Source organism: Hemibagrus wyckioides, linkage group LG03 (assembly GCF_019097595.1).
Source record: "Hemibagrus wyckioides isolate EC202008001 linkage group LG03, SWU_Hwy_1.0, whole genome shotgun sequence".
NCBI classification, from domain to species: domain Eukaryota; kingdom Metazoa; phylum Chordata; class Actinopteri; order Siluriformes; family Bagridae; genus Hemibagrus; species Hemibagrus wyckioides.
Window position 1 is genome coordinate 30,987,646 of NC_080712.1, and position 17,776 is coordinate 31,005,421.

The 17,776-nt window shown below is 41.1% G+C and overlaps 1 protein-coding gene across 2 annotated transcripts; it reads left to right on the top strand.

Moving 5' to 3' along the window:
- The first annotated feature begins 4,904 nt into the window (after positions 1–4,904).
- eif3s10 (eukaryotic translation initiation factor 3, subunit 10 (theta)) lies at positions 4,905–15,888 on the top strand. 2 transcript variants are annotated; one of them, XM_058386427.1, is made up of 22 exons: positions 4,905–5,094; positions 5,960–6,150; positions 6,684–6,820; positions 6,919–7,082; positions 7,175–7,374; positions 7,496–7,704; positions 7,778–7,949; positions 8,092–8,196; positions 8,282–8,380; positions 8,543–8,659; positions 8,758–8,943; positions 9,125–9,472; positions 10,255–10,359; positions 11,091–11,204; positions 11,533–11,655; positions 11,803–11,956; positions 13,215–13,402; positions 14,107–14,189; positions 14,300–14,733; positions 14,837–14,972; positions 15,117–15,307; positions 15,409–15,888. In XM_058386427.1, the coding sequence occupies exons 1-22, from the start codon at positions 5,046–5,048 to the stop codon at positions 15,591–15,593; spliced, it is 3,690 nt and encodes a 1,229-aa protein (XP_058242410.1). In that variant the 5' UTR covers positions 4,905–5,045; the 3' UTR covers positions 15,594–15,888. The 2 variants fall into 2 exon arrangements, with proteins under 2 accessions (XP_058242410.1, XP_058242411.1); XM_058386428.1 differs by having other exon boundaries at positions 4,906–5,094; positions 14,300–14,724.
- The last annotated feature ends 1,888 nt before the right edge of the window (positions 15,889–17,776 follow it).

Below are 17,776 nucleotides of genomic sequence, written 5' to 3' on the forward strand. Positions count from 1 at the left end.
CTACCAATTTTTTTTTTTCGAAATTAAAGTTAAGTTTAAAAAAAATTGTTTTGTGTTAATTTTATTTTTATTTATTTATTTATTTATTTATTTATTTATTTATTTATTTATTTATTTATTTATTTGTGGTACAAACCCAGCATCTGGGCCTTAGCTACCAGCGTTTTCCGAGAAGTTCTGTGAGCCCAAGAAGCTGAATTCTGTGCAATGTCGCTAAAAATAGCATAAGACGTGGAAACTGGTTTAATAGATTAGGGAAGTTGGTCACTTGTGGAACAGAGTATGCTGGACCAGCCCCAGTAATGAAGCTGTTGTTTGACGTACCTGAGCTACCTGATAAACTACCAGCTATAGTTTTACCTATTGACCAGGTTTCATTTACGGCAGCTGTGAAACCTCTTCATGCCACCCTGATGGTTGATGTAGCTGACTAACACAATGCATTGACATTATAAGGGTGATGTCTTTATACTGGTAAAAAGCACCAGTGCCAACTGGACTTCCCTCAGTTCCGCCTCAGTGGGGTGGTGGCAGCTAAAGTGTTTAAGGCTCTGGGTTGTTGATCAGAAGATTGGGGTTCAAGCCTCAGCACTGCCAAGCTGCCACCGTTTAGATCTTGAGCGAGGCCCTCAACCCACCCTGCTCCAGGGGCACTGCATCATGGCTGACCCTCTGCTCTAACCCCAACCCATATGACAAATGGTTGATGTGTTCTGATCTTACAGGCCACATTCCTCCATGTCCCCAGCCTGTAAAACATCTACAAAAAACACCTAAATCTCTAGAGTAAGCCTGAAAGTTGGGTGTTAAAAGCAAATACAGACATAAAAATAAACATTGTGCAATCTAACAGTCTTTCCTGTCCACACACACACATACACACTGCATACTTCAGTAATATTAAGACAGGACGTCTTAGACACTTTTATATCCAGTATATAAGTTAACATACAGAAGAGGTTTCAGGAGATCAAATTCCTTTAATGATAGATCAGACACATTTCAAAGGCCATATAACATTAACAAGTGTGGATATAATAAGGAGTGTCTTATTGCCTCATATAGCTGTCTGCCTATGCTACAAAGTACAGTTCGCAGATCTCGTGCTCCTGTCCTTGTGTGCCCTTAGTTCTTCATGTAATTTCAAGCAATTCCCAAAGCCAAAATACTGTAAACACAATATAAATCTATTCAACGTGCAATATTAAAGCTCAAAATCCAGAAACTGAAAGCACAGCCCAAAGTGTATTCCACATTCTTCCCGAAAACTCAAGAATGAATAAATGATGCATGGATTACATTTAATAGGAAGTGCAAAAGTTAAAGAATAGGACATGGTAAAATAAGAGTAAAGACACAACAGTGAGAACTACGCAGCGTTACGGTTAAACGTATTCCGATTATCAAACTTCTAATGAACTATCAGTTACATCACACGCAGCAATAAAAGAGCTTGGTGTGATTATTGGCGTGACCTTGATGTGACTCGCTTGAAGCTCGTGTAGATAATTTTGTTAGTATACGATTTTCCCCATTGCTAGGGGGAAGAGATACAACATTGCATGGTGCAGATGTTTGGATATTAAACATCTGCACCTGATGTTTGGATATTACCCCTATTCCATCCACCCTTCAATTGCTTCTATTAAAATTTCACAACGATAATAAAAACCTACTAATGATCTATAAAGCACCAAACAGCGTTGCCTCACAAAACCTGAACAAAGTTTTGGTCCATTATGATCCACAAAGATTGCGTCCATCAAAATATTCAGGTTCTGTTTTCAATACCTAGAATAATCAGTACTACAGTGGAGCTTTTTCTCCCACAATGCCCTCCAGCTATGGAATAGACTTCCACTCAGTTCACTCAAGACTAGATTGTTTGTTTACTCATGTATTGTGTTAAATATTGTAAACTTTCATTCGTTGTAAAAGCAACGGCATGGAGAGTTATAATAATAACCCAGATTGTTTTGTTGCAGTCGCCCCGCCCTCTCTCACAAGGGTTGCATGCTCCTGGCTCTTGCTTTGTGTTATGTTGTCATAGCTAGACCTGCTGGAGATCCTTGGTGCACTCTGATCACAATATATGCCTTTTAAAGCCAGCGCCTGATTAGAGCATACGTAATAAACTACCCCACCGCCTGAGGTGATCCCGAAACGCCATTCCAGATCCAACCTGACGGATCCTGAGGGACGTTGACTCAACTTCTGCAGCTGTGTATGGTCTACAGCTTTCGTAAAGCTTGGATAATCTCAGCTGCACATAAGAACTGCTGCTGTAATCATAAAGACGTGTCTTGTGCTCATCCCAGCAAAGCTATTGACAGTTATACTGTGAATACTTTCAACACTTTCATACATTATCCTACACCTCTGTACTGTAAAGACTTTGAATGATCTGCCGTCACCTGTAGGAGCACAGGTTTCCTTTTGATTCCTCTGTTTCCATTTAATCTCAGAGGTTTTCTCAGTTGAAATCCATATCCAGGGCTTCTATGAGACTGCTTTGTATAATTGCTGAAACTGATATACAAATAAAGTTACTATTGAGCTAGATTTCAGGTTCTAAAGAGGATTTAGTGATTATGGTTTCACCCAGTCAACAAAGTCTGTTTCAGGCACAGCTCGTTCAGCACAAAGATTAGAAAAACATTTCGTACAATCTATTATCACAGTATTTGTTCTTTTCCATGTGAAATAAATCCAAGCTCATGTGCATTATTAACTTCAGAATATTGTCACACTTTGATTTTTGTTATTGTTTAATAATACTAGGACATCTTCTACATGTTGATATGTCTCTAATCTCTCTTGAAGGCTTTTATGCCCCTGTCTGTGGTTGTCTATGTTGTGCTTACTGATGATTATCGAACTCTAAACCACAGATCCATGTCTTAATCACGGCTCCTGTGTGCTGATTGAGGGCTGACAGCAACATCAGCTAAGTACATTTTTTTGGTTTGGGAAAATTGTAAATTGCTTTTAGGAGCTTTTCGTATTAATACAGCAATTTACTGTATTTCATTTCTGTCTGGTATTGTGGTTTTATGTGTCACATACCAAACATATTATTATTTGATTATTATACTGTAAGCTTATTGTTATTGCTTATTATTTATTATTTATCTTTTTCTTCTTCTTCTTCTTCTTCTTCTTCTTCTCATTATTATTATTGCAAGTCATGTTATTTGAATGACTTGTCTTATATGAATAATGAAATGCTCCTGAATATGGCATAATTTACAGCATGTTAAATAATAAAGCAATGGTAATTAATAAAATAAATAAAATAAATAAAATAAATAATTAAAAGGATTTTGTAAAAGTGGCACATTCCTTGATTTATATTATATTATATTTTCTAAAATTGTAAATTATACATTGTAACAAACAAATAATAATAATAATAATTATTATTATTATTATTATTATTAAATTAAATCTAACTGTATTAAATTATTAAAATAAAAAATATTATTATTATTATTATTATTATTATTATTATTACTAATAATAATAATAATAATTTTGAAGTTAGACAATGTAAAAATTCTTTTGAAAGATACACTTGTTTAATTTATTAAATATATATTACATTAAATATATCAATTGAATATAATATATTAAATATAAAATATCACATGTAAATAAATGAATCATAAAAAAAATCATTCAGGAAAAATGTGTGTATGAAACAGAATATTAAAGAATATTGTGACAAATCACATGTGAAAATAAAATAAAATTTGTATCTAATAAAATATTCCTTTAAGTAATCAGCTGTGGAAAAAACATTTAAGACTAAAGGAATTGTTTGAGTATCACAGGATTCAGGAATTGTGAACATGAGAATAAACGACAGGTGGGGAAATGAATTCAATCGTGTGTGGAAAATAAATACATGTAGAATATATGACACATAACATGCGGTTAAAATCTACTCTGAATATTATATTCACATGTGATGTTTTTGTGTGGATTTTTTTTGTCATGTTGATAGTCTTTATACGTTCACTTCATGTTTATTGTGTTCTGAATACTTGTTAAAAGAGTCGAGGTTATGGCTCCTCCTAGCGGACACTGCAGTAAATACAGGTGTGAACCGATTATTCTGACCTGTCAGGTGGATTAGGAGCCACGTCTTATTTAAGGTGGGAACAGAAGGGAGTCTGAAGGCGTCTCAGAAGACTGTCTGGTTGCCATGTTTGCGTTTTTCACGATTAATTGAGCTACTTCTGAACTGTCAAAATGTTTATTATTATTATTTTTTATTTTTTTTTGAGCTATATAATAAAACTTGAGTGCACACTGACCAGGCATAGTCGAGAAGCTCACAAAACAATTTCACACACACACACACACACACACACACATATATATATATATATATATATATATATATATATATATATATATATATATATGAACAATTTCTAAAATGATTAATAATAATAATAATAATAATATAGTAAATAGTGATGATAGATTATTTAAAAGTTCTTTTGAAACAAGAACAACAATTATAATAATAATAATAATAATAATAAAACTTATGGTCGTCAGGGTAAGCTGAAATAAAAAAAAAAACTATAAATATAGAAATAAATTTAAAAAATTCACTCGTATGCAGGAAAACAGCAACAAGATCTATCTATCTATTTATCTATCTATCTATCTATCTATCTATCTATCTATCTATCTATCTATCTATCTATCTGAGGTATTTTTTTTTTAATTTAAAACGTTTTTCAAGTAACGAGTCCTCTATACGACTCTTTGAATCCACCCTGTACAATGATGAATCGATTCCATTATGGAGTCGACTCCCCGAATCATTTTAGGGCGGTCTGAGTACATACGGGTCCTCGTGTCGTCACTGACACCGACCGCTTGCACGTGCGCTCTTTCTTTTTCGGGCAGCTTTGCCGAAGCGGTGGAGGCTTGTCTGTGTTGTAGCGCGGATGGACGAGGAAGATCGATCACTTACTCAATAAAATCGCGACAACCTCGAATTTCGTCCTGCGAAGCCAGACGCGACAATGCCGGCGTATTTCCAAAGACCAGAGAACGCTCTGAAAAGAGCTAACGGTAAGCGACCTCGCGATCCGTCCAGCTAAGGCTGCATCATGGCGCCACCGCCGCCATGTTTCCCTCCGTCAGTGTGCAGCCAGGCCATTGGACGGATCCCAATTCACTTTACTCCCCCTACACTAGTGCACTACATAGGCTATAGCATGATAGCGCGTGCACCCTATGTGTAGTCATTGTATCTAAAATTTGGGATAGTGCCTCAGTTTCAGCGGTAGTAGTAGGCCTGCTTAGCGCGTTTAAGCTAGCTAACATCCAAGTATCGTATTAACCATCATTTATAATCAATATAACTAGATTTGTTTATTTTGAAACATTTTTAAATGCAGTGTGTTTTCTGTTTTATTAGCGACACAAATGTGAGAAATAACCTGCGAACTAGCTAGTTGACATGACAGGGTGAGTGGGCTAACCAGGTTAGTTGCGTAGTGACTACTTAGAGAATAAAAAACCCCGCTTCAGTGCAACTACAGTTTAATATACACAAAATATTAAATATAAAGCTTATATATTTTGCATTTATTTCCCCACAGGATTCACTAAGACGCGTTTATAAGCACACATGTTCAAGTTTTTCCTTACTATATGTCTTTTGTTAGCCAGCTAACCAGCTGCGTCAGCGGGTAAAGCACGGATCTGTCTCTCTGTATAAACACCTTAACTTATTTTATGCAAACAAAACAAAAACGTTAAAAAAAGTATTATATTAAGTGTCAGAATGATTAAATCCCTTGATGGTCATGGAGAAGATTCAGGAATTAGATTTCTAATGGTTAAAGTTGTCTTTTTGGTGATGATCGTACTAGAGGAATCATCTGATTATTTGTAGTAACACAGTCTGATTATTTTTCCTCTTCTTTCTCAGAGTTTCTCGAAGTTGGTAAAAAGCAGCCTGCTCTGGACGTCCTCTACGATGTCATCAAGAGCAAAAAACACCGAACATGGCAGAAGATCCACGAGCCGATCATGCTCAAGTACCTGGAGCTCTGCGTGGACCTGCGCAAGAGTCACCTGGCCAAAGAAGGCCTTTATCAGTACAAGAACATTTGTCAGCAGGTCAGCGTCTTCCCCGTGAAGAAATATGGACTCTCAGTTTGTCTTTGCGCTGCACGCGGCATTGGATCGTCTTTATATAACAATTGAATGACGCACACAAACAATAAACAGACAGTGTAGTATACGATACGCTGAGATGCAAACCTTCATCATGAATATACACACAACACGATATTAACAAACACTCAGTTCTCTTTTGCACCCTGTTAAAGAGAATGTGTTTAACTTTTATGCAGGTGTAGTTAAAGATGCAGTAAATACTAACGTTTAAAGGGTAGTGAAAAAAGTGTAAATAAATAACCTCAAATTTGTCCATCTTTGACGTGGCTCTGTAATTCGAATTATGTTCGGGCTTTAGTGCTCTCTGCTGGGAGAAGTGGAGATTACAGCACTGTAATCCTGCTGTGAGAATCGTCTTAAAGGAGAGTCACGGATTTTTTAAAACAGTTATATATTGTAAAATAAAACACTGGTCTTCGAAATCCGTATCTTACCTGGTTATCTCTAGTAAAAGATATTGCTTCCCCTCTCAGGTGAACATCAAGTCTCTGGAGGATGTGGTTCGCGCCTACCTGAAACTTGCAGAGGAGAAGACTGAGACGGCCAAAGAGGAATCTCAGCAGATGGTGTTGGACATTGAGGATCTGGATAACATTCAGACCCCAGAGAGGTACCTGGCAATGCCGAATAGTTTGTTTTTGTGGGAAATTTGAGTTTATTAATGCAGAAGAATATAAACTTACAGTAAAACACATTTGTTTTTGTCAGTGTTCTGCTGAGCGCTGTGAGTGGAGAGGACACTCAGGACCGTACTGACCGCCTGCTGCTCACTCCTTGGGTGAAATTCCTGTGGGAGTCATATCGCCAGTGTCTGGACCTGCTGAGGAACAACTCCAAAGTGGAGCGTCTGTACCATGACATTGCTCAGCAAGGTTGGTGCATGCTGCGGAAACATCAGAGACATGTGGTTTTATCACACAGGATCATCAATCTTATCCTTGCAAATTTCTTCTTTTTAAACTAGCTTTCAAGTTCTGCCTGCAGTACACCCGCAAGGCCGAGTTCCGTAAGCTGTGTGATAACCTGCGCATGCACCTGGGTCAGATCCAGAGGCACCATAACCAGAGCACAGCCATCAACCTGAACAACCCCGAGAGCCAGTCCATGCACCTGGAGACTCGTTTGGTGCAGCTGGACAGCGCTATCAGCATGGAGCTCTGGCAGGTGAGGCCACATACGACTGGCAGCAATGCACTGGGATTGGTTTACTTGCTTGTTGCTTAAACGTGCCGGGAAGATCAGTCATGGGTAGGAAAAAACTAACGTTTATCCCCTCTCGTTTCAGGAAGCTTTCAAGGCAGTCGAGGATATCCATGGACTGTTTGCCCTCTCTAAGAAGCCCCCCAAACCCCAGCTGATGGCCAACTACTATAATAAGGTGTCCACGGTGTTCTGGAAGTCGGGTAACGCTCTGTTCCACGCCTGCACGCTGCACCGCCTCTACCATCTCTCCAGAGAAATGAGGAAGAACCTCACCCAGGAGGAAATGCAGAGGTTCATGTTTGACTCTTTTATTCCTCTAAGAAGTTCTGAAATGAAAAGGTTTTAAACGTGACGCTTTCCACAGGATGTCGACTCGTGTGCTTTTGGCCACTCTGTCTATCCCCATAACCCCAGAGCGCACCGATATCGCCCGCCTGTTGGATATGGACGGGATTATTGTGGAGAAGCACCGCAGACTGGCCACTTTGCTTGGCCTGCAGTCTCCACCCACCCGCCAGAGCCTCATCAACGATATGGTAATCTCCGCTTTCTTACAACTCGGCTGAAAGCTCGAAGCCGTCTGCATTCTTTTAAACTTTTCCTTTGAATGGAGAGAAATCTTTGTCTATTACACGTTGATTGTATGGCACCACATTCCAATCCCTAATCATCTTGCAGGTGAGGTTCAATCTTCTCCAGTATGTCGTCACTGACGTCAAGGAGCTGTACAGCTGGCTGGAGGTGGACTTCCATCCCCTCAAACTGTGTGGACGTGTCACCAAGGTACAAATGTGTGAAATAATGGATTTAATGAGTTGAGAATGCCGTCGTTCTCTGTCCTTCTCTGACTGTATCTGTGGTTTTCCAGGTGCTGAACTGGGTGAGGGATCAGGCAGAGAAGGAGGCTGACCTGCAGCAGTATGTTCCTCACTTACAGAACAACACCATTCTCCGGCTTCTGCAGCAGGTTGGTGTGCTGAATTAATTACAGATAATGTGGTTTTAGATCAAACAAGACAAGCGTTCCACCAATAATTGCTCCTCATAAATGATTAATATCAACAGCTAAATGCAGAATATTGGATCTTAAGTATACATGGTTTTTTTTTTTTTTTTTTTTTTGTTTCAGGTGGCTCAGATCTATCAGAGCATTGATTTCAGCAGGCTGGCCTCTCTTGTGCCGTTTGTGGATGCCTTCCAGCTGGAGCGCTCCATTGTTGACGCTGCACGTCACTGTGACCTCCAGGTTCGCTGCTTAGTTATTATTACTGTTTCCTTGTTATTTTGTTGTTGTTGGTCATATATCCTACAGCTATAGCACTGCTTAACATTTTTTTCTTTCAGGTACGTATTGACCATACGTCCCGAACCCTAAGCTTTGGCTCGGATCTGAACTACTCGACTAAAGAGGACGCCCCCGTGGGACCGTTCCTGCAGAACATGCCTTCTGAACAGATCCGTAACCAGCTCACGGCCATGTCGTCTGCTCTGGCCAAGGCCATTCAGATCATCAAACCGGCCTCCAGTCTGGTAAGGAAGTGAAATTGTCTTGCTCATTTCTTCATTCTGATAGTGTTGATAAGATTAATAAGACACTTTTATACTTTTACCCTTACTTTTTCTTTAACTTTCTCTTTGAATAAATATCATTAATTTCTATTTTTTATATTCTCTGTTATGCCACTTTAATTGTTAAATCATCTTCCTGTAGCAAGAACGGGAGGAGCAGCGTCAGCAGGCCAGCACCGCCTACCTTAAAAATGCCCGCAAGGAGCACCAGCGCATCCTGGCTCGTCGCCAGACCATCGAGGAGCGCAAGGAGCGTCTGGAGAGCCTGAACATCCAGCGTGAGAAGGAGGAGCTGGAACAGCGCGAGGCAGAGCTCCAGAAGGTGCGCAAGGCCGAGGAGGAGCGCCTGCGCCTGGAGGCTAAGGAGAGGGAGAAGGAGCGCATCATGCAGGAGCACGAGCAGATCAAAAAGAAGACAGTGCGCGAGCGCCTTGAGCAAATCAAGAAGACCGAGCTGGGTGCCAAAGCGTTTAAGGACATCGACATTGAGGTACAGAGGGTGGAGTTCAGGATGATAAACGATACACAAATTTGAGTTATATCGTTCTGATTGCTCTTGGTAATGTTTAGATGCATGTGGAAATAATGATCCACAGATTTCTGCACTTACTTGCTAGGAAGGGGACATTTAATCTCCTCATAGCTTTGCTGATAATGGATGATTTTATGATTACGTAGATCAGCTTTGGATTTAATTCTACAGATTGGGTCCATAGTCTAATTAGGTTAATTTTTTCTTTTCAGTATGTACTGAGCAAGTTTGCATGCAAGAGTGTCGTAGAATTGCCGTAACGTCGTGAACCTGATATCGCTCAATACGCTGATCGGAGGAATCAAAGTTATCTGCAGGGTCGCTTTTTAAGTAGTTAATTTTAGTGACGGGGGAAAAAAAAATTCATATTACTCACCGAATCAAACCAGTTCACCTTTGGGTTATGCGACAAATGGGAACTGGTTTAGATTTTAATTAGACAGACAGGTAGGTATGTAATGTTAACTCTAGCAAAAGTAAGCAATACGTGTTCAATAAACTGATCATGTTAACAGTCTACAACATGGGCTGGTACAGTCACAGGAGTTAATAGCACTTAGTCAGTGTTTCCTATTTGTATAACAATGCCTATTCATATTTTAGTCCAGATCTCGGATCAAATATTTTATTAAAGGTTGATTGTTTCTAGCAATGAGGTCCAGTTTAATTTAGTGAGCCAGAAACCTGATTAGATTTGTATGTTTATATTTGTGTTGTGACCGGTGTCTCTATCTGTCCAGGATCTGGAGGAGTTGGACCCTGACTTCATCATGGCCAAACAGGTGGAGCAGCTGGAGAAAGAGAAGAAAGAGCTGCAGGAGCGCTTAAAGAATCAGGAAAAGAAGGTAAGGGTTGGAGCATCATGAAGACCAGTGACCTCATTTTGGTTCTTGAGCTTTCATTCCATTCTATCAGTTTTGCGTCAGTGGTCCTGGGATTCATTTTTCACATGTTCGTCTTACTCAGATCCAAAAACTGGATTCTTTTTTCCAGATCTTAACCCTTACCATTTTTTTTTTTTGTTTAGTGATGATGGGATAAAATACTCCACTCTTTATAATCACATAGTTTAGAATGAAGTCGTAGGTTTTTCTGTAACAGGTCTATTTGCATCCGCTTACAATAAAAACAAAATGAAACTAAACTAACTTGTAATTGTTGCACACACAGGCACGAGAAGTGTGTCTATAGGAACCTTGAAATGTCTAGACAGATTAAAAATATAAAACAAATATTCCTTGTTTATTTAGTATGCAAAAAAACTAACGATAAGGACAGTCTCAGCTCATCAGTGCTAACCTAGACACGCCCCTTCACGGGACGCTATTCATATGGTAATGATATGCGCAGAATATTCAAATATGTTAAACATTCACCTATAGTGTAAAGAGAGTTATGCTATTAACATGCTATAGGTAACTGAAATAAGAGCAATGTTCACGTCAGAATTATCTCTAGGTCTTACAAAACAGGCATCAGACCTCTAAGGGTTAACCTCTGTGAAACTATATAACTGGAGTGTCATTCCTAATAATGATGATGCATTAAATACAATTTCCACGTTCATGTGTTTCAGATCGACTACTTCGAAAGGGCAAAACGTTTGGAGGAAATCCCTCTGATTAAAAAAGCCTATGAAGAACAGCGCGTCAAAGATATGGAGCTGTGGGAGCTCCAGGAGGAGGAGAGGGTAAGAGTCTCCATCTCGACACTCTGCACAGTAGAAGATACCCCTCTGCTTTGCTTTAGAAGTGTGGAGGGGAAGTTCTGACACATACGCACATGCTTGAAACAGTCTGCTTGAAAATATTCGCAGAGTACGGGTCGTCAGAACGTATTTTTTAATAAGTCGTAGATCACCCTAATGCCTGCTCTCAGTACCACTCAGAGATATTTGCTTTGGTACGTTTTGTTCCTCCAGTTATCCTCATCTGGGAATTTGAGAGGTGAATGTCAGGAAAAGGCATCTGAGAACATTTGGTTATTTCACAACATGTAATTGTGCACATCTGTATTAGATCAGCAACCTGAAAGTGGAGCGTGAGAAGGCTCTCGAGCACAAAACGAGGATGTCCAGGATGATGGAGGATAAGGAGAGCTTTGTGTCTAAAATAACAGCTGCTCGAAGCTTCATCTACGAGGTAAGAAAGGAGAAGTCCGTTTGTTTATTTATTTTTAAGCTGGTCGTGAATGGAAAAAACAGCAGCGCAGGTATTCTGTAATACATGTTGTGTGTAGTTTTCTTTTTCTCCTCCGCATATGTTAAATGCTTTTTTAATGCATTTAAGGAAAAACTGAAGCAGTTCCAGGAGCGCCTGGTCGAGGAGAGGAAGAAGCGCCTTGAGGAGCGCAAGAAACAGCGCAAGGAGGAGCGACGAAACGCCTTCTACCGCCAGAAAGAGGAGGAGGCCCAGAGGATCCGGGAGGAACAGCTGAAAAAGGGTACTTAAACATTAAACATTTACAATGAGAGTGACAAAAACTATACTTGTGTAACTTTATACCTTAAAGTAAAAACAGTCCGGTTGAAACTGTCCACATGGATAACCCTCAGAGGTCTGAGGCCTTAAAAAAAAAAAAAAAAAAGATCTTGGAGGAGACAATAACCCACCCTCTAAAGTCCTTGGGGCTCATGGTGCAATATAGATCTGTAGGCAACATATAGGTGAGCGTTTAACACATTTGAATATTGCGCGCATGTCATTACCATGTGATTAGCGTGCTGTGAAGGGGCTTGTCTAGGTCAGCGCTGATGAGCCCAGACGGAAAAACTGTCCCCAATGTTAGTTTTTCATGCATATTACGCAAAACGCAGAATATTTGTTTTCGTTTTTAATCAGTCCGTTTAAGAGCAAAGGTTCCTGTAGACGTGTTTCTCGTGTCTGTGTAACAATTGTATGTTGAGCTTTGTTACATTTTTGTGATGTAGAAAAAAGCTGGAAGCAGCTGAAGTGGATACAAACAAAAGTGAGACCTAGATGTAGTTTAGATCGCTACATGGGAAAAAAACAAATCCAATCCAGGTTCGGCGTGTGTGACCCATAGACTCGTCACGTTCAGTGCATAACCACAGACTGGTCTGAGAAAGACAGACGGATTATAGTGTTAGAGTTTAGATTCTGAATACAATTGACCCTTTTACGGTCACTTACGGTCCAGGAACCCACTCGGCATAGTGGTTTTTAAATGAACATATTCTCACTCTGTGTGTGTGTGTGTGTGTGCAATTATGTTAAATATTCGAGCACTTTATTCCTGAACTCAGGTTTGCAGAACCCATTAGGTCTAAGCTAACATTATTTGTGTGCTATAAATAAGAGTTATTACACTTTTTATTAGACCATGTCAGCTCTCTGATCGCTGTTTTTAACACTCTAATACACTTTAGTAATGGTAGGTTGTGAGATCCACCACTGTAATAAGTTTAAAATAATTTAAAGGTCGTGCTTGGCTTCACTGACCCTCACTCACCTTATGATTTACTGCCTTAGACTTCTCTTATAAGTGGGTTTTAGTTTACGTGTTTATTTTGGTACAGGAAAACATGTCCTCTATGCAGAGTATTGGATATGTTAGATGTGAATACGTTTCTGATATTTGTTCAGATTTATCGTTCAGAGCTAGAGTGTTATTGTACCGATGTAAAAGTTCTATTTGTTTGGTTGGAGTCATCGTGATGTTCGTCATCGGTGTGTTTCAGAGCGTGAAGAGCGTGAGCGTCAGGAGCAGGCGCAGAGGGAGGAGGAGGAGCGGGAATACCAGGAGCGCCTACGCAAGCTAGAGGAGCAGGAGAAGAAGCAGCGAGCCAGGCAGCAGGAAATAGAAGAGCGTGAACGCCGCAAGGAGGAGGAAATGAGGAGGCCCAGAGAGGAGGAGAAGTCCAGCAAAGTAAATGCAAACACGCACAATTTGCTCTGTCTCCTTCTTCTAGCATGTTTTCCACATCAGTTTTTTTTTCTACAGAAACTGGATGATCTGAAAAAAATGTTAGAAGAAATTGAACTTATGAGGATTAGATTTTAGCGCCTCATGGACCTGTAACTCGCTCGACTCGTGCTCATTCCCTCACTCGTGTTTTCACCCTTGTCCTTGTTTCTTAAAATGTTTCATCATTCATTTAATGTGGTCATGTGATTGCTGGAAGCCTCAAAGCTTCCATACAGGGTGTCACACAGGTCTGGCGTCACAGGAGAACATTGTTTGCAATGTAATCAAAGTCTCTTAATGACCATACAGAAGTGATAAACACTACAGTGAAAAAAAAACAAACAACAAACTGCCCTTGACCTATTTTCATTTCTTTTGTTGATTAACAGCCAACAATCTGATTCCCTCCAGAGTAAATCATCTTTGCGATAAGATGTAGCTATTCATTTTTATCACAACTGTAAAGTCTTGCAAAATGATCCATGTTTTCTTTGCTGCTCCTCGATTGAAGGTGGATCGTAAAATTTGATGCTCAGGTCAGAGGTTAATTTGCTCTAGTGACAGATACACGTTGCTTACAAGCACAAATGTGAGAGAGATTGGATCTGAGTGGAAAAATCGCTTATGTAAATGATGTAGTCTCATTCATCTCGCTGTCTCTGCAGGACTGGGCTGAAAAGGATGAGGGTGGCTGGAGGAGGCGTACAGAGACCGGCGACTCAGAGTGGAGACGCCCCGTTTCTGACAAGTGAGTGGATGCCATTTGTTATAGGATGCTTTTAGGAGGTCAGACACTGGCTAATCAGCAAGAGCATATGTTTAAGAAAGTGTTGATCTCTGATTAACTTTTTGAAACAGGGACTGGCGTCAGGAAGGGCGTGAAGAACCTGAGCGTGAGGAGCGCGAGCCACCCTTTAAAAGAACTGGAGAGGGTTCCCGCCGCGGACCGTCAGATGACCGAGGCCTTCGTAGGGGCTTTGATGATGACCGTGCTCCAAGACGAGGCTTCGATGACGAGCGCGGTCCCAGGCGTGGCTTTGATGAGGAGCGCGGCCACAGGAGAGATGACGAGCGCGGCCCCAGACGAGGTCTGGACGACGATCGTGGACCTAGAAGGGGATTCGATGATGAGCGTGGTCCCCGGCGTGGCTTGGACGAGCCAAGAACCTCCAGACGTGGTGCTGATGATGACTGGGGTCCTAGGAGAGGCGGTGGTGAAGACGAGAGAGGCAGTAGGAGGGGAGGTGATGACGCCAGGCCTTGGAAACCTCTGGGCAGACCAGGTACGGAAGGTGTATAAAATTTTTTTAACTATTTGTGTATATGGCTTCATTATATTTTTCATTTGATATATTGGGTCAAATGTGGCTAAATGTAATTTTTTGTGCCCCGAAGGTGGTTGGAGAGAGAGGGAGAAGGCCCGTGAGGAGAGCTGGGGTCCTCCCCGTGACTCCGGTGCTCATGATGAGGGTGAAAACGAAGGAGAGGAGCGTCACGATGGAGAACGTTTCAGAGAGCGTCGTCCGCCCAGGTACTCCTGCTTGACCTTGTGCAATCAGTTAGGGGTCTCGTTTCAGAAATGGTGATTTCGTGGCAAATGTCCAGGGACAGTGCGCTAATCAGTTTACACAGCTTTATTCAGTCTGAAACTTTAACACTGCGTGTGCGTTTGTAGGGAGGAGGGAGCCTGGAGGAGAGGCGGATCCGACGAGCCCAGCAGTTGGCGTGACAGTCGACGTGACGACTTCGATCGTGAAGATCGCCGCGATCGCCGTGACATCAGAGAGCGTCGGGATGACCGTCGGGATGACCGTGATCGCGACCGTGATCGTGATCACAGACCACCACAGCGAGACCACGATGATGGTGAGGCCCTTGTTTGTTTTCTGTCACTCTGTAACCTAAAACCTTTTCATCTCCCATGGCCTTGTGTATGAAATGGCTATCCTTAATGCATCGTGATTCAGGTGGATCCTGGCGCCGTGGAGGAGAAGAACGTCGAGATGATCGTAAGGAGGACCGTGAGACTCCTCCGAGACCCCGTGAGCGCGACGGGGAGAGAAGCAGCTGGCGCACAGACAAGGAAAAAGACAACCCACGCCGCACCAAGAACGAGACCGACGACGACGGCTGGACCACAGTGCGCCGTTAACTCTCTCCGACTGTCTCTTAACAGCCTCTATCTATTCATTAATCACCTTGGTATTGTGACAGAAACCTCTGGCATACTTGTTAACTGAGTTATCATCATATAGAGTTCTAGTTCACCACACCAGGTGAGAGCCATTCGTTCTTTCAAAATCACATTCGACCAATCTAACCTGAGAGTACATTGTTCTGCTTTTGTGCATGCTTCGAGAATTCAATTGATCTCATCTAAATCCCTTGTTTGAGCGGTGAACAGATGCAAAGTGAAAAAATAAATAATAAATACATAGTTAAAATGACCTGAGATAGTATGGTATGAAATATATCTGGCCTGGAAGTTGGCACTATCCTTTATCACCTCTCGCTGCTCCTCTCGTGGGTTGTGTGCTTTTTAGACATACGGAAACTTTATTAATAAACTCATTTGCTCAACAAATGGATTCGTAGCCGTTACTCTGACCTGCGTGTTTTTGATCATGATATGGAAGATGATTCAAAGAACACCTGATTTGTTTGATGGAAGAAAGCGAACTGAATTTAACTGAATTCGATCATGTTGGAATAGAGATGTTTGGCAGGAAGAATATTACTGAGAAGGTTAAAGAGCTGTTTCAGAAGATGTGGAGGAAAGTGTGAAATCAAAGGGTGGTGAGCTGACTTGTATTATCCGGAGAATGTATCGCACTCAAAGGTAAGTGATAAACCTCTGGGTGTGCGGCAGTATCTGTAACAGACGGGCGTTGCCTGAACTGACCTGTGCCACAGCTTATGAATTCATTCTTTAAAATCTGTTTCCGTTTGCAAAACAAACACAAAAAGTTCTTCACAAAATCCTTCTTAAGGTTCTCTTTCTTGAAGTTGAGACAAAAAAGCCCACACGATCATTCACAGAGGAAATGGTACAGTCCTCCTGTCCTGAAGACTGAACCATAGGATGTAGGCTATAATATTAAAAAATATCTGATCTTGTATCCTTTTCCTGATGGCCAGACATGAAGGGGATATTTGTTTTGCACGTTAATCACTTTTTTAAAATCATGTGCACGTTTTTTATTTCCACTGAAAGCAAACGCACTGCTGTGTTAGAAAGAGGAACTCGTGTTTTGTGCGTATTGTTGCAACACGGAACGTTCCGATCGGCGCACTCGTGAAGATGGAGGACCGAGCGGCGAAATCTTTGTGTTTGTGTTCAGTTTTCTTGAATCCTGTTCCCGGCTTTGTGTTTAAAGGTAAGGTTCAGAACGCACCTTTACTTGATTTTCATCATGCTAGACGAAGAAGAGTCAGGGAAAAAAACACGAACCTGTTCTGTTATCTCCGATAGCGCTAGCTAGCTTCAGCAGCGTTGTAGCTGACGCATGCGCAGTAAGTCGTCGGGTGATATTGACTTTTTAATCGTGTTGATCGCCATCGGTATGTGTTGTATGGGAATGGGAATTTCAAGGGAATAAGGAATAAAAATCTCAGGGATGTGTTGTTAAAGGGAAAACAATCAACGACCATGTGGTGTCACTCAAACTGGTAGAGAGCTTGCCCTTTTACAGCACACTCTGTAGTGTTTGTTTTCCCATAACTCTCTTATTCTGTGACTTTTAATTTTTTTAGCCAGCATATTTCATCTGTTTTTATTTACCCGTGTCCACAAACCCAGTTATCCGTTCATTTACATCAGCTAAACACGCGATCGGTCACAGACTTCGTCCAGAGAGTCTTTATTAAGAACGTGTGCTGATATCGAACAGAGGAAAATTTCACTTTAAGATGCTTTCGTTTACACGTATTGCATTATCTGGCACATTGTACTCACTGATGCTGCTGCTAGTGCTCCATCCTGGCACGCGTCTTGTTAAACATCTCAGCAGTTCATTACAGCAGAAACCACCATAGGAGCGAAATATACGGCTTCATGATGCTCCTCATTGCTTTGTACGAAGTATTTCTATCAGTGACGGTGAATAGTAAACACATCCTCATACATTTTGATCAAATGATCTCTACAGAACAGCGCAGTCATGTCGGAACAGGAAGGGGTCATCCCCAAACTGTTCCCACAAAGTTGGGAGCATGAAATTGTCCAAAATGTCTTGGTATGAAGCTGAAGCATTAAGAGTTCATTTGATTGGAACTAAGGGGCCGAGCCCAACCCCTGAATTCAATGATTTTGGAGGGGTGTCCCAAAACGATGGG

Coding starts and splice junctions, on each gene's coding strand:
- eif3s10 (XM_058386427.1), top strand. CDS start 5,046: ATGCCGGCGTATTTCCAAAGACCAGAGAACGCTCTGAAAAGAGCTAAC. Junction 6,151..6,683: donor ACAAGAACATTTGTCAGCAG/GTCAGCGTCTTC, acceptor TTCCCCTCTCAG/GTGAACATCAAGTCTCTGGA. Junction 14,190..14,299: donor AGACGCCCCGTTTCTGACAA/GTGAGTGGATGC, acceptor TTTTTGAAACAG/GGACTGGCGTCAGGAAGGGC.